The sequence below is a fragment of the Elephas maximus genome, chromosome 3 (assembly GCF_024166365.1).
Source record: "Elephas maximus indicus isolate mEleMax1 chromosome 3, mEleMax1 primary haplotype, whole genome shotgun sequence".
In the NCBI taxonomy this organism is placed as follows: Eukaryota; Metazoa; Chordata; class Mammalia; order Proboscidea; family Elephantidae; genus Elephas; species Elephas maximus.
Genome location: NC_064821.1, coordinates 124924764 through 124941557, shown reverse-complemented (window position 1 = coordinate 124941557; position 16794 = coordinate 124924764). Strand labels below are relative to the sequence as shown.

The following is a 16794-nucleotide window of genomic DNA, read 5'->3' as shown; positions in this document are numbered from 1 at the left end:
AGGCTTGACATTGAAAAAGGAACACAGAAGGATTGATGTATTCTAGTTTGTGGTGTTGGCAAAGAATATTGACTATAACATGGACTGCCAGAAGAACGAAGAAATCAGCCTTAGAAGAAATACAGCCAGAATGTTCCTTAGGAGCAAGGATGGCGAGAGTTCGACTCACTTACTTTGAACACATCATCAGGAAAGGCCAGTCCATAGAAGAGGACATCATGATTGGTAGAGGGTCGTTGAAAATGAGGGAAATCTTCAATGAGGTGGAATGACATAATAGTCACAATGGTGGAGTCAAATATACCAACTATCATGAAGATGGCACAGGGCCGGCTCGCATTTCTTTCTGGTATGCATAAGGTCACTGTTGAGTCAGAACCAATTTGATGGCAACTAATAACAAAAACAGCAACCTATTTTAAGGGAATTTGTAGATGTCTAGATTATGTACCCTCCTTTACTGATTGTGTAATTTTTAGTTTGGCAAGCAGTTAACTCTAATTTGTCTTATTCTACAAAAACGGAAATCTACTCTCATATTAGCATGGTCTACTTAGTGTACTTCATGTACATCAAGTTTAGCCAATTTAAAAAATCTCATAGATGTTAGCAATGAGCTTGATAGTGGGAATGCATAGATAAATAAGATCTACAGTTTCAAATCTCAGGAATTGCTTAATTTAGCAGGACATTCTTTAAAGAGTTTTGGGATCCCACATCATAGACTGCATAAAGGTCTTTATTGTAATCAATTACAATGAATTAATTCCGTACTCTTGCTCATACCTAGTGTTGAAGTCCTTTGATATTCCCCTCCACCTGCCCTGACAAAAGCACATTTAGAATTTGATGTATTCTTAGTGGTTAATAAAATTTCAACACGAGAATGAGCAAATCTAAGCAGGAGGATTAATTCATTATAATAAAGATCTCAACATAAAGTAGATTCTTAATAAATTCTTAATTATGAAAGTATGAAAGGCTTAAAATATAATAAGTAAATAAGATAAATGTTGAAAAACAGCTAGAAATAAACACTTAGAAACGCAGAGACATTTGTAATATATAAGCACTTTTATATTGAATTCAGGATAATAATCTTAGAAGTTATTCTTACAGGATTAAAAACTGTAAATGTCGTTGTTGAGTCGGCTCTGACTCATGACTATGTTATGTATAACAGAATGAAACATTGCCCGGTCCTGTGCCGTCTTTGTGATCGTTGGTATGTTTGAGCCCATTATTGCAACCACCATGTCAGTCTATCTCATGGAGGGTTTCCTTGTTTTCAATGACCCTCTACCAACCACGATGTCCTTTTCTAGCAATTGGTCTTTCCTGATATGTCCAAAGTAAGCAAGATGAAGTCTCAGCATTCTCGCTAAGGAACGTTCTTGTTGTATCTCTTCTAAGATAGAAATTAACAACAACAACAAAAAACCCCACCAAACTCATTGCCATAGAGTCAATTCCAACTCATAGCAACCCTACAGGACAGGGTGAAACTGCCCCATAGGGTTTCCAAGGAGCAGCTGGTGGATTCAAACTGCCGACCTTTTGGTTAACAACGTGCACTTAATCACTGTGCCACCAGGGCTCCAGATGGAAATTATACCTACATTATGTTTTAATTATTTATATGCAATTATAGATGCATGTAATTCTTATAAGGATTAATACCCACCTGTTACCTGTTGATATTAGGTTAGCTTAACTTTTCATGTAATGGGTAGGCCTAGCTAAACTTTGTGAAAATGAGTCTTTTTGTTTTGTTTTTGGTAACATATTTATTGAGATATAATTCACATACCATACTATTTACCAATGTAAAGTATACAATTAAATGGCTATTAGTATATTCAAACAGTTGTGCAATAATCAATTTTAGAATATTTTTATTACTCCTAAAAGAAACTTTACAGCCCATAGCCATCACCCCCAATCCTCTTACTCCCCCCTCCCTCCCAGCCATTAATCTACTTTTTGTTTGTCTCTATAGATTGCCTATTTGGACATTTTATACAAATGGAATTATACGATATGACCTTGGGTCCTTTGTGACTGGCTTCTTTTCACTTAGCTTAATGATTTCAAGGCTCATCCATGTTGTAGATGTATCATTGCTTCATTTCTTTTTTTGTCAAATAATATTGCATTGTATAAGAATACCACATTTTATTTATCCTTTCATTAGTTGATGGATACTGGAGTTGTTTCCGCTTTTTGACTGTTTTGAATAATGCTGCTATGAATATTCATATATAAGTTTTCATGCGGATATGTTTTCATTTATCTTATACCTAGAAGTGGAGTTGCTGTGTCTTTATGGCGACTCTGTGTTTAACCTTTTGAGGAACTGTCAAACTGTTTTCCAAAGCTGCCGTACCATTTTACTTTGTCTCTAGCAGTGTATGAGGATTCTAATTTCTCCACATTTTTACCAATTGTTACCATCTTTTCTTGTTGATTTTAGGCATCCCAGTGGGTGCAAAGTGGTATTTCTTGTTGATTCTAGGCACTCTAGTGGGTGTGAAGTGGTATCTCATTGTGATTTTGATTTGCATTGCCCTGATTGCTAATAATGTTGAGCATCTTTTCATGTGCTTATCATCCATTTGTATATCTTCTTTTGAGAAATGTCTATTTATTTCCTTTGCCTATTTTTAAAATTGGGTTATTTGTCTTTATATTGTTGAGTTGTAGGGGTTCTTCAAAGTTTCTATAAAATAAGTTAATTATATTTATCCCAATTCTGCAAAGTATACACGAACTTTTACCTAGATCAGAAGTTCTTTAACCTTTCCAATCGTATGCAATATTTTCTGTTTATTTGTGCCTTTTACACAGCGGAAATTCCAGAGTTCTCATCAGATCCCTTAATTGCATCCCTAGGGACTTAGGCCAATCTTGTATATTTGATTTATTTTTCAAGATAGTTATGAGCTTAGGTTTTTAAATTTTAATTTTTAAGTTGATAATGTAATTCACAGAAAAAAGATCAAAGTAAGCTTAAGGTGATCAAATAGAATGTGAAAATTATCAAACAATATCATTAATATGTTATCAAAATTTCACTGAAGATAATTCAAAAATGGCTGCAGCCATACACTGACAGGGAACTGCCAGAAATTCAAGCCAGATGGAACAAGGGGTATTGTTGCTGATGTCAGATGGATCTTGGCTGAACGTAGAAAATACCAAAAAGATGTTTATCTGTGTTTTATTAACGACACGAAGGCATTCAACTGTGTAGTTCATAACAAATTATGGATAACATTACAAAAAATGGGAATTACAGAATACTTAATTGTGCTCAAGTGGTACCTGTACATATATTAAGAGGCAGTCATTTTAACAGAGCAAGGGGATTCTGTGTGGTTTAAAATTGGAAAAGTATATGGCGGGTTATATCCTTTCACCATACTTACTCAATCTGTATGCTAAACACATAATCTGAGAAGCTGGACTATATGCAAAAGAATGCAGCATAAGGATTGGATTGGAAAGACTTATTAACAACCTGTGATAGGCAGAGGAAGGCAACTTGAAACTTTTACTGATGAAGGTCAAAGACTACAGCTTTCAGTATGGATTATACCTGAACATAATGAAAATGAAATCCCTCACGACTGGGCTAGTAAGCAATATGATGATAAATGGTGAAGAAACTGAAGTTGTCAAGGATTTCATTCTACTCGGATCAACAATTAACACCCACAGAAGCAGCAGTCAATAAATGAAATGACATATTACATTTGGCAAATCTGCTGCAAAAGATTCTTTAAAATCTTAAAAAACAAAGGTATCTCTTTGTTAATTAAGCACCTGGTCTTTTCAGTCGCTTCATATGCATGTGAAAGCTAGACAGTGAAAAAGGAAGACCAAAGAATTGGCAAACTTGAATTGTGGTGTTGGTGAGGAATATCGAATATACCATGAACTGCCAGAAGAATGAACAAATCAGTCTTGGAGGAAGTACAGCCAGAATGCTCCTTAGAAGTGAGGGTGCAAGACTTCATCTCACTTTGGGCATGTCATCAGGAAGGACCAGTTGCTGGGGAAAGACATTATGCTTGGTAAAGTAGAGGGTCAAAGAAGAGAGGGAGGCCCTCAATGAGATATTACAGTGGCTGCAACAGTGGGCTTAAACATACCAGTGATTTTGAGAATGGTGCAGGACTGGACAACATTTAGTTATGTTATACGTTAGGTCACTGTGAGTCAGAGCCAACTTGACAGCAACTAACAACAACATGTTTACATTTTATTGTCTTGAAATACAGTGTTTACTTGCTATTTCTGTAAGTGTCAACAATTTTTTAAACATTTTATCAGATTTTTTATTTGAAGAGTTTTTTTTTTAATAGGCAATCTGTACTTTCCTAATTTATATTTTATTAGGTGTATATTATGTCAACTCTGCATCTCATTGTTAATTTAGTTACTAAAGAAAGTACTTTCCATGTAAAATAACCTCTCAGGGTTACTGTTGTCTTCATTTATTTATACAATCATCCAACAAATATTTATTGTTTATTACATGCAAAATACTGGATATACAAAGAAGAATAAGATATGATTTTTGTCTTCAAGAGGTAAAATATGGGTACAAATAAATTACTATATTTGAAAGAAGAGTAAACAAAGAAGAGAAGTGGTGATTGGTCCAAACAGAGGCGATAACATGAGCAAAGTCAGAGTCATGGAGGTGCAAGGTCCATCCATGGTAGGTGATGGAGTGGCTAGTATTTGGATACAGCTGGAGCAAAGTTATATAGAGAATTGAGAAAGGGTTACTAGAAACAAGTCTTAAACATGGTTAGAGTAGATTTTGAGGATCTTTAAATGCTATGCTAAAAAGTAATCTGTATAAAAGTAGAGTTCCTAAGTATTTTTAAGTCTCAAAAATGGAAGACAGAATCTGAGAACATCAGGTGATAATAGCTCATTTTTTTACATAGTAATTAATTCAGTCAGAATGTATTTATAGGCATGTCATTTAAAAAATTATCATTAGGTAGTTTTCCCAAAATTATTGATAAATACTGGTTATTTCAAAAACTTAAATGTATGTATTTTAATGTATTTCATATTTGGCACATTTAAAAACAGTATTTTAAATACCTTTTTTTTTTTATTTTAAATACCTTAGCTTTGTATTTTTTTTTTAATTTCTTTTTTCCAGATATAAGGAAGACCAGATGTCTGAGGAACTAATGGAACCTCTGAAATACGCTGAACAACTTCCTGTAGCTCAGATAATACACCAGGTTTCTTCCTACTTTATTCTTTTGAAAGCAACAAGACTTTTAATCTCTGGAAAGTAATTGCTTTTGTTAGGTTTTTCAGAATCAATGTGCTATAGCTTAAAGGCATTCTGGACCGTCTAGCCCTATTTAGACTACACCTATTACAGTTGGAAGTCTCATTCAAAGCATAACATTAAAAGGCGACTTGCGGTGTAACACTAGAATTTCTGCTTATTATAAAATATAGGGTAGAATTAGAACTCTCTTTTGTGCATTACTTAATAACAAAACTTAATTTCAGAAAACTTTCATTTTGAGCCATTGTATATAGTGCTTACTAGTGACAAGGAAAAAAGCTGAAAAAATTATCATTTAGTGTAATTTTTTTGAGTAGCTGAAAAGAGAAAACAATCTTGCCCTATTTCTTCCACCCTACCCCATTACCAACCCCTGTAAAGTATAATTCTAAATGTCATGTGAGCAGTTTTTCCATTTCCAATTATAGTGTTTCTATCATCCCTTCTACATAACTGTAATCTCAGAGAAGGCAGTATCGTGAACATTTAGGCTGAGATTTTGTACTGTAATTTTGACAGCATATAACCTCTGTCCTGCTGGGCCAGATTCTAATAATTTTGAATGATCTGTTGACTAGAGTTGTGGCCTTTAGGCCTAGCAAGCTTTTCAGAACCTCACAGATTATAGGAAATAATAAAAGCCCTTAAATGTCAGAATTTAATTATTATTGGGTCTTTTCGTATGTTTTTGTCAATCAAAAGAATTTTTTTTTTAGCTGATATGGGTTGATTAGAAGAAGTGCCAGTTTGAGCTTATTAAAGGAAATAGGCTTTTAAACTGTTGGCTTATATAAATCCTTTTAATGACATTAAAATTCTCTGAGAAATTACAGAAAATGATCAGAAATTTACCTCTTTGGGAAGCTCATCTGTGCTTGGTAATCAGGTCCAGTTTATATGTCAGGAATTCCCCAGTGTTGTCAGAGCTTAAATGACCTAACAGCCTGCAAATGTCACATTTAAAATTCTGTCTTCATGCCTGACTTTCAGTATAAATGAATTAAACAGCAGAGCAGGCAGCAAGTCAATATGGTCTTAACAGTAAGAGTGAGCAATGAAACAGTCTGGGGTTTGTTCAGAATAGGTAAATAGAATTTACCCAGAACAGTTCACCTAGAATAAAATCTGAAACAGTAAACAGAATTAACCTTTAAGATGGTTGACCAGATGAAATGTCAGTAATATTTTTATAGCATGAATGAACCTATAAACTAGTTGGTTTATATAGCAATCATGTGAATTCAAAGATGAAAATTTTTAACTCTGGTGAAAATTTTAGATTGTAATTTTTTTTTGATAGTACAAGAGATTGTATTAATTTTAAAATTGAATTATAAACATTATAATTAAAATTCTGTGGTATCTGATTTTATAAAATTTCCATTTTTAAGATCAAATTGTGGTAGGAAGGGGCTTATTTATTCCCTATTTTTATTGAATGAAATTAATTCTGTTCTCAGTTAAGGAGTAGTCAGGAAAGGTCATCGTTAATACTAGGTTCTTCATCTATTATTTTTGTTATTTCCCTTTACTGACAGTTCTTTTACCATTGGGACTGTTACCATCGGTCTATTCAAGTGGTCTTTAAGAAACATAGGACTTACGTCGCCAGACGTTCATTTATAAGTGGATCATTTGAAAGCAATTTTTTTCCCTAAGAGATAGTTATACAAGTGATAATTAAGTTCAGCCAATCTCACAAAAGCTTTTTAATCCATAATGTATCTAAGTTATAGTATTATTGTAGTTTATAACTAACCACCACCTGTAACTATTTTTATGGGAAATATTTATCCTTCCTGTAATATTGCATTGTGCTTTTACCTTTTCAGAATTTTGGTTTATCATTTTTATCATGAACTAAGTAATTTATTTATGTGTGTTTTTATATGCCTTTTTTGATTATCTTTCTAAACATTCTTGATTTCTTAATGATCCCTTCAGCATCTTCTCTTGTGCCGTGTATGCATGGATGAATGGATAGATATACATTTTTAATTGTATCTTGAGAGCCATAAACACCTCTCCCTTTCCTCCTTCCACCAAGGCATCAGAAGCCAGGGATTGCCGCTGGTAGCGCAGCTTAGAAGCTGCATAAGAGATGGAGGCTTTTAGGAGAGAAGCAGGGACAGATATGTATATGTTGCTGGTTGAGTTTGGATTGCAAACCGCTTGGCTCATTCAGGGATAAATGGAATAAAAAATGTTTTTTCACAACAATGAAAAGAACTATAAAATACTTAGAATTAAATTTAACAAGTGAGCCACAGGACTTACATAATATAGAAAGGAATGTGCCTCGGTCATTTAAGTAAGTCATTTCTTGTATATGTTGCTTAAACTGCTTTTTAAAATCAGAAACTAGACAGAATTCCCAATATTGCCATTTTGTCTTGACATATTATTTACCATTTTCTTTGAGGTCCTAGCAAATATTATTGTTCATCTGGAAAATCGAAGAGATTTAAGTTATAAACAATAGAATTAATAAGAGGATCTGATGAGATAGCCAGATATAAATAAACAAAACTAATTGCTTCTCTATATTTGCCATCCATTCCCGTTGCTTTTGAGTCGATTTCAACTCGTGGTGACCCCATGTGTTGCTGAGTAGAACTGCTCCTGGGGTTTCCGTGGCTGCAGTCTTTATGGAAGCAGTTCACCACGCATTTCGTCTGTGGAGTTGCTGGTTTGAGTTTGGATTGCAAACCGCTTGGCTCATTCAGGGATAAATGGAATAAAAAATGTTTTTTCACAACAATGAAAAGAACTATAAAATACTTAGAATTAAATTTAACAAGTGAGCCACAGGACTTACATAAAAAGGACATGGAATCATACCTTGTTTCAGAAACAGGAAGATGTACCAAATACTTAGCTGGGTAAACTTAATGTCATGAAAGTATAGATTCTCCTGAATTAGCAATTCTAGCTATAATGGAAAAAAATTTTTTTAATGTTAGAAAAAATGATCATGTATTCATATGGAAAAAAATCCAAGAACTGCCCAAAAAAAGTATGTAAAACAAGGGAGGCATTTGCCTTACCAGATACCAGCACATAGTCTAAAGCCACTGTAGTCTGATAAATATAGTATGGAAAGAAGGAATAGACCAGTGGAAAACAACAGAGGAGTGACTTTCAAACTTTACTGATTATAATTCACAATGAGAAATATACTTTACATACGTAATGACCCTTTGTGTGTGTTTGTGTGTGTGTGTGTGTGTGTGTATGTGGGCGTGCAAAACTGAAATAAAAGTTTCATGGAACATTTAACCTTATTATATATGATGTACTCTGTTATTTTCTTTTTCTATTCTGTTTTTTAAAATGCCAATTACAGCCTATTAAATTGATTTTTACAAGGAGCAAATTAGTCCTGCCCTGTGGTTTGAAAGCTACTTGAATAGAGAAGCCAAAAAAGATTTCATTATATCTGATAATTTAACATAGGATAAAAATGATACCTTATATCATTGGGAAAAGGATAGTTTATTTAATAAATGGTGTTGCCACAAATGGCTATTCATCCTAAAGAAAATAAAATTAGACCCCTATTTCATATCATATACAAAAATAAATTGTGTATAGATTAAAGATTTAAATATGAAAAAAATATTTTTAGAGGAAAATGTAGGCAACTACATGAGTGATCTGGAAGTAGGGAAGAACTTCTTCATGAACACAAGAAACCCAGAAGATATGTTAAGCTTCATAAAAATTGAATATTTTGTTTGATAAAATATTCTATAAACAAAGTTATAAGATAAAGGTTAGATTTCGTTTCTAGAAGATAGACAAATGCATTTGCAAAGACGACAACAGTAAACTGGCTAATATCTATAATATACAAAGAATTCTTGGAGGTTTACAAAGGAAAAAACAGCTTAGTAATAATAACAATAAAAGGCAGAGAATATGAAAAGCAGTTTACAAAAACCCTCATTGGCCAATGAATCAAAGAAAAGAGACTCAAACTCAGTAAGGAAGTGCAAATTACAAATTTAATGAAATTATTTTACATCTATAGAACCTTCAAAAATTAATATCATACTTTGGAAGATGATTTGCTAGTTTGTCAAAATACTAAATGAGAGTTACCATATGACCCAGCAATTCCACTCATGAGTATATTGAAAAAAAAAAAAAAAACAACTAAACCCATTACCATAGAGTCGATTCTGACTCTTGGCAACCGCGTGTGTTACAGAGTAAAACTGCTCCATAGTATTTTCTTGGCTGTAATCTTTATAAAAGCAGATTGCCAGGCCTTCTTTTGCAGAGTGGCTGGGTGGGTTTGAACTGCCAACCATTACATTAGAGCCAATCACAAACTGCTTACACCACCTAGGCTCCTACCCTAGGTATATACCCAAAATAAATGAAAACATATGTCCACACAAAAATTTGTACTCAAATGTTCATAGGAGAATTATACAAAACAGCAAAAAGTGGAAACACCACAACGTCCATCAAGAGATGAATGGATAAATAAAATGTAGTATATCCATATAAGGAAATATCATTTGACAATGAAAAGGAATGAAGTATTGATTCATGTTACAGTATGGATGAACCTGAAAACATGCTGAGTGAAGAAACCAGTCTTCACAAAAGGCTATATGTTATATGACTGCATTACTTGAAATTCCACACATATGCCATTCACCCCAATGATTCCACTCATGAACTAGCCTGAGCTCCTGTTATATATATATATATATATATATATTTTTTTTTTTTACAATTGCCATTGAATTGATCCTGACTAATGGCGACCGTATGTGTATCAGACTAGAACTGTGCTCCAGGGTTTTCAAAGGCTGATTTTTTTTGGAAGTTGATCATCAAGCCTTTCTTTCAAAGCACCTCTGGTTGGACCCGAACCATCAACCTTTTGGTTAGCAGCCAAGCACCTGTTTGCACCACCCAGGGACTCCAATATATAAATGTTTTTGTTTTGTACCATTGGGTCGATTCAGACTTACAGCAACCCCATGTGATGGAGTAGAACTGCCCCCATAGACTTTTTTTGGGAACAGATTGCCAGGTTTTTCTCCCATGGATAATATATATATGTGTGTGTGTGTATACACACATATATATACACACGTTAATATATAAGAATCTCTATACAATGATATTTATAGCAGCCACAATAAACCATAATGGCCATAGAAAACAAGAAACCATGTGAATGCCCCTCAGCAGAGTTGATATATAATTTTCAGAAGCTACAATTCAGTAAAGCAAATAGATGTTTTTCTTTATTTTCTCATAATTGGATTTATTTTCTTATCAACTAACCCTCTGTTGCCACCTTCGGTTTCCCTAACAGCAGAAAACTTAATCTAATCACTTCTAGATAAAGTCACTGACACCAGGATTTTCTGACTCTTTTACTCCTTCCTGGGATGATGGAATCACAGCCCAGGGGATACATGGCCTCATGGCACTGAGAGATTCAAGGTGTTCCTCCGCTGAGATACACTGTTATATTGTATGGTCTTGGATTGGCATCTCTCCTTGCTGGTATACACTGATGTGGCTGGTGTGCACAGCACATCTGTTAATACTTAACATCACATCACACATGGTTGTATAGTACCAGAATGGCTCTAGCAAAGTTTCGAGAAAGAGAACAGAGTAGGTAATAGGAAAGACCAGCTCCTTGTTTGTTGTCACTCTTTTCTTTTTCCCTGCTTCTGCCTTCTGGCTTTCTCATTTTTGTTTCTTCTTCTCCCTCATATTTCCTCCTGTATCATTCTTGTGATATGAATCTGTCTCCGTGAGAGATGAATTAAATGGAGTGTCTGACACATAGTAGACACTGGATAAGTATGGTGACCATTGATTATTGAACTTAAGGGTTTTTGACCTGCTGACTGAGAAGCAAAGAGATTACAGGATCTAGAGGGTCAGGGAAAACCTCAGTGAGAGAGACTGATGTAATAGCCACGACAGTGGACTCAAATGTACCAGTGATAATAAAGGTGAGACAGGGTTGGGCAACGTTTCATTCTTATACATAAAGTTGCCATGAATTCGAGCCGACTCAACACAGCTAACAACAACAACAACAAAGAAGGCGTGATGCAGTGAATTAATATGGCCCCTCTAGCCATAGTCTTTGTAACTTCCATGAAATGACTGGATGGACTGTGCAAATGAGGTGCTTATAGCCCACTAAGGGGATTGAATAGCTTGCTAATAATGTACATAAGGTGCATGGGACCCTTGTGGAAGTTGGACCATGCAAATAAGGTGTATGGAGCCCTAACAAGGGGATTAGTCAGTTCTGCCATCACTCTAGGCTTAAAGTGAGCCATCTTAGACGTGGACAGAGGCGACCTCTCAACCACCAAGAAGAGAAAGGAGCAGAGCACATCCTTTGGACCCGGGGTCCCTGTGCTGATAACCTCCTCAACCAAGGAGACAGAGACCTGTAACACCGGAGACAGTGAGAAGAAGTGGGAGAGAAACAGCAGCAGCAGAGGCAGCAGAGCCTGGAGACTGTCAGGAGACCAGCAGGAGATGGTTCAGTGGGCTTCCTGGCCCAGGAGGCAAGAAAGCTGAGCACCTTCAGGCAGAAGGCTTGCTGGTGGAGCAGCATAAAAGATTAAACAGCTAGCCTCTTGCAAAGCCAGCATTTTAACCTGGGCAGCCTACCTCCATTTGCTCTTATCCACTTGGCTACACTCTGCTATGAAATGTCAGAAGCATGGTGTGATTCAACACTAATTGAACCTAAACCTCCAAGGAGGCTGTCTGTTCTTGGTCCTGATGATTATTGTTCCCATTTGTGGAATTACATCTTTACTACCTCGGTCTGTTTCTATATTAAACAAGCAGGTACATGCATGATTTAAACATCTTGATTAGAGGTTTTTTGATAGATGCTTACCTGGGACTTAAGAGCTGTGAGAGATTCAATTCTGGAACTTCACATTGTGAAACAATTTTATCTTCATTAATTCAGAATCCTCCACTAAGGCAAAGAATCTTTACAAACAAAGGCACAAACCCATGTATACATTTAAAAACTTTAAGTTACTCAAATGTTGTATATCAAAGAATACTTTGCCTTGACAAAGATAATGTTATTACAACTCCCCCACGCCCCCGTGTTCTTATCCATATCCCAGGCTTTCTCTGGGATTCCCTATTTTAATTACAAGGCCTCTTATAAATCCTGTTATATTTTTATAAGATTGGTAGGTCCAAAGCTCTCTTTTTTAATAATTAATTTTATTTTTGTTATTGGTATTGAGAATATACACAGTAGAACATATACCAATTCAAATTTCTACATGCACAGATCAGTAATATCGATTATATTCTTTGAGTTGTGCAACCATTCTCAAGCTCCCTTTTCGAGTTGTTTCTCTCCCATTAACATGAACTCACAGCCCCCTAAGCTTCCTATCTAATCTTTCGAGTTGCTGTTGACACTTCATTCCCATATAGATAGTTCTTAAAAGAGATTTTTTACTAGTTAAGCTAAACTATTGTTTGGTTTTAAGAAGACTTCAGGGGATATTTTTGGTTTAAGGTTTAAAGATTATCTCAGGGCAGTAGTTTCAGGGGTTCATTCCAACAAGGTTTCTATTTTACAAATGTGTCTCTGCACACAGTACATGATGGTGGTACAATGTAACCTTACTGTTCTCTTTTATTCAGACAAGCTGCACAGAAGATTACTAGAGAGCTATGGAAACCCTGGTGGCTTAGTGGTTAAGTGCTACGGCTGCTGACCAAGAGGTCAGCAGTTCGAATCCACCAGGCGCTCCTTGGAAACTCTATGGGGCAGTTCTACTCTGTCCTATAGGGTCGCTATGAGTCGGAATCAACTCTACGGCAGTGGGTTTGGTTTGGTTTTTTTGATGTATCCATTAAAGATTCAATTTGCTATAAAGAAGTACCAGTAGTATCCTGCCAGGTCCTGACTTAAAGCATAGAAACAAGGTGTTGTTTCATTTGTTCTTTGTTGTTCCTTTTTTTAGTCTTGAAATAATTTTTCCCCCAATATTACAAGTTCATATAATATCATAGTACATCCTCTGTCTCTCACTGGGGTCACTCTTGGTATTTGGGTTGGACAGTTTTTCCATTGTGCAGGGCTAGTCTATGCATTGCAGGATGTTTGGCGTCCCTGGACCCTCCAGGCACTGATTGCCAGTAGCACTCCTTAGTTATCATGACACCAAAAAGTGCCTTTTCCATTTCTGAACGCCCCTTGGAGAGCAGTACCGCCTCAGGTTGAGGACCACTGCAGATAATTATTTGCATTGTCTGCACATAGCACTTTTTATTTGTATAGCTCAGCCTCTTAATCTTATTATTGTCTTTTTTTAAATATGTGTAATTAAGAATCTCTTCTCACTTTCCCATGTTCTGAGATGTTGTTGTCTTCTCTCTGCAATCCTAGCTCTTGCCATTATGAGAGGGACTGGGGTTAATGTTTTAGTTCTTCTGTTTTTGTTTATGATTACTCTTTATCTTGTTCTACTGTAGCTATTTTGGCATTTTAATATTTTTTTATTAGAAAAATGACTACTCCATTATAGGTAAACTTTGATAAAGGTTGACTGAAACATACGTTGAGTAGAAAATCTCTTTTTAAAATGTGTCTTTTGAGTTATCAATGTCTGGGAACTCATCAAAAGAGCCCTGAATCCATATCACTCTCCTTGCCTGGGGACTAATTTAGATTACCTAAAAATCTTACAGAGCTTTCCCTAATCATAGCAATTTTAAAACTGAAGTCTAGTAAAAGATAATATATACTGTTCATTTATTTTCATTCAAATTGTAAGGCAAGTAATGAAAATGAAACTACTGGAAGGTTATGTTCTGTTCTTTAATATCAACTGGGATATGTTTTTCAATTAATATGAATTAACCTTAGCTTTCATATTTTAACTTATGATCAAAAAAACAAACCAACCAGTGATGTCGAGTTGATTCCGACTCATAGCGACCTATAGGACAGAGCACAACTGCCCCATAGAGTTTCCAAGGAGTGCCTGGCGGATTCAAACTGCCGACCCTTCCGTTAGCAGCCGTACCACTCAACCATACGCCACCAGGGTTTCCTAACTTATGACAGTCACCTCCAAAAATGTCACTTCTCAAAGAATAAATGAAACTATAAATCTGTTTGAAAGTAGTAAGCAACATTTCAATACTGATGTTTCATCTACTTTGTGTGAGTTTGAAAATTTTTGGTCCATCTCTCAATTTGTCATTGTAGTTTATGATATATTAAATGTCTATATTAGAAATGAAAAATGTTAGCCACACTACTCATTAAATATTCCCACCCCCCAAAAAGAATCTGTTTTTCACCAAATTTGTAAAGATTTTTAAAATGAGAATAGAAATGTTGGTGAGGAGGTAGTGAGTGGGCATGCTTATAAATTGCTGGTGGGGATATAAGTTGGTACACCCTTTCTGAAAAGCAGTTTGTCAATGTGTGTGTGTTTGTAACTGATAATAGTAATTCCACTTCTATGATTTTATTCAGAAAAGGGAATTAGATTAGAACAGAAAGATTTATGTTTAAAAATGTTCTCATGTTCATCATAGCATATCCTAAGAAGCAGTGTAGTATAATAGAATGAGCTGGATATAAATATAAGCTTTACCATTTAATAACTGCCTGGTCTTGGGCAAGTGTCTTAGTCTTTCTTTCGCAAGCCATACATTGGGCAGATGATGATGATGGTAACAGTGACAACGATGATGACAACAATAATGCAGTGAGGATCTGGTTAAGTGTTGCTGAGTAAATCTAGCTGGGTCTCTTTCTAGTCTCCCATAGCAGATGTTCAAAATATTTGCCACAGCCTTCATGCATCTACCTTGTTTCTGTCCTCTTCCACTTTCAGCTTCTCCTACTTCTGGAGAAAATTGAAGTCATTAGGCAAAAATTCCTTCAGCATGCCTTCTTTGTACCTTCAAACTTATTTGTATCTTCATGATTCTTTATCATTTCTATCCACCTTAGAGGAAGAAGTGTGTAAAGCATATCAGGGATAACTTCGTTTACTCCATCAGAAACTCCATTGGTTATGCCTTTCTATTTTGTGTCTACGGTCTCCACTGATTACTTTGGGTGTCCTTAGAAAAAAAAGTCTCTCTCATTCCTGCTTTACCTTCAAGTGTCATTCTTTGTATTGTTTTGAGTATTAAAATACTTGATAATCACTACAAAAACTAGTGAATACTAGTTCTCTTATCAGTGTTCTAAAAATAAACTAGGTCTTTTCCTTTCTTCAGCCCCATTTATTTGTTCCTCACCCTACTATATTCTAGTTTCTACCCCAGATACTAGTCTTATAACTATTCTCCCAAAAAAAAAATTTTTTTTTTTCCCAAAGCTCCACTAAAATTTTCTAATTTTCACATCATCTTAATCCTTGACTTCTTTGTGATATTGAGCATTGTTAATCAATCTCCCTGAAACCTTTTGTCTTTGCTCTTGGCCCATCTCTGTACACTGGCTTTCCTCCCTCTCTCTTTTGCTGATCTCTTTCTAGACCAATCTTATTTTCAAAGATCACTTACATGCCAGTAACCCCTAAATCCCCTGATCTTCTTGAGTTGCAGAACAGTGTTTTACTCCCTATCAAATAACTCCACTTGGATGTCTCCTAAGTACCTCAACACATTAAAACAGAACCACCTCTTTCCTAAATGGTTCTTCTATTTTAGATCTTTATTAATGTTACTATATCCTCACTCTCTTTTCAAGTGAAGTCATCAACAGGTTAAATTTTAAATAAGCAAAGCTAACCTTCAGCACTCTCCCTGTCACTTTTTGTACTCCCCCTTTCAGATCTCTGCCTTGTCTCAAACCCTCCGTTATGGATCGGCTTTTGTCCCCCAGAGTTTCTTCTGTATTTTAAGAATCCATATTTTATTTAGGTAGTTCAGCAACCTTAACAATTTAATAGGATTTTTTGAACTATCCTATCAATCTAACTACCGTTTATAACTTGAGTTCCAAAAACACCTTTTCTGATTTCATAAAACTGATAATAAAAAGAAAATTTGGAATATAACTCATTCACTGGTTGAAGATTGCCTCTACTAATTCTTTATCTGTTCCCAGCCACTGTGGGTAGCCTAGTAAACAGGGGGATGTCCAAAGTTGTGTGAAAAAAGTGTCAAAGAACCTTGATAATCATTCATTTGCATGAGTGAACCTTGAGTACTTGAGAATTAGCTACATACAACCAAAACAAACAATCAGTAATTAAAAATAACTAGACAAATATTTCTTTCACAAGTCAAAGTAATTTAGGGTTCATCACATTTAGAAAGCAAACATCCCTGGTGAATATTAGGCATTTGATCCTTTGTATTGTTTTGAATGTTAAGATACTTGGTAGTAATTAACTTTACCCTCTGTATTGAAGCTTCTTCATCTTAGTTATGAAGACAAAAAGCTTTCAGAAAGA

General features: G+C 35.3%; 1 protein-coding gene across 2 annotated transcripts in view; it reads left to right on the top strand.

The window, feature by feature from the left end:
• Positions 1-16794, top strand: part of PIGK (phosphatidylinositol glycan anchor biosynthesis class K) — a 145100-nt gene that overhangs the window by 103050 nt on the left and 25256 nt on the right. The window contains exon 10 of one of the 2 annotated variants that reach the window (XM_049875621.1): positions 5186-5270. The exons of the other annotated variant lie outside the window; for it this stretch is intronic. Within the exon in view, the coding sequence (XP_049731578.1) occupies positions 5186-5270 (85 nt within the window). The remainder of the gene's footprint in view (positions 1-5185; positions 5271-16794) is intronic. 2 annotated transcript variants of the gene reach the window in all.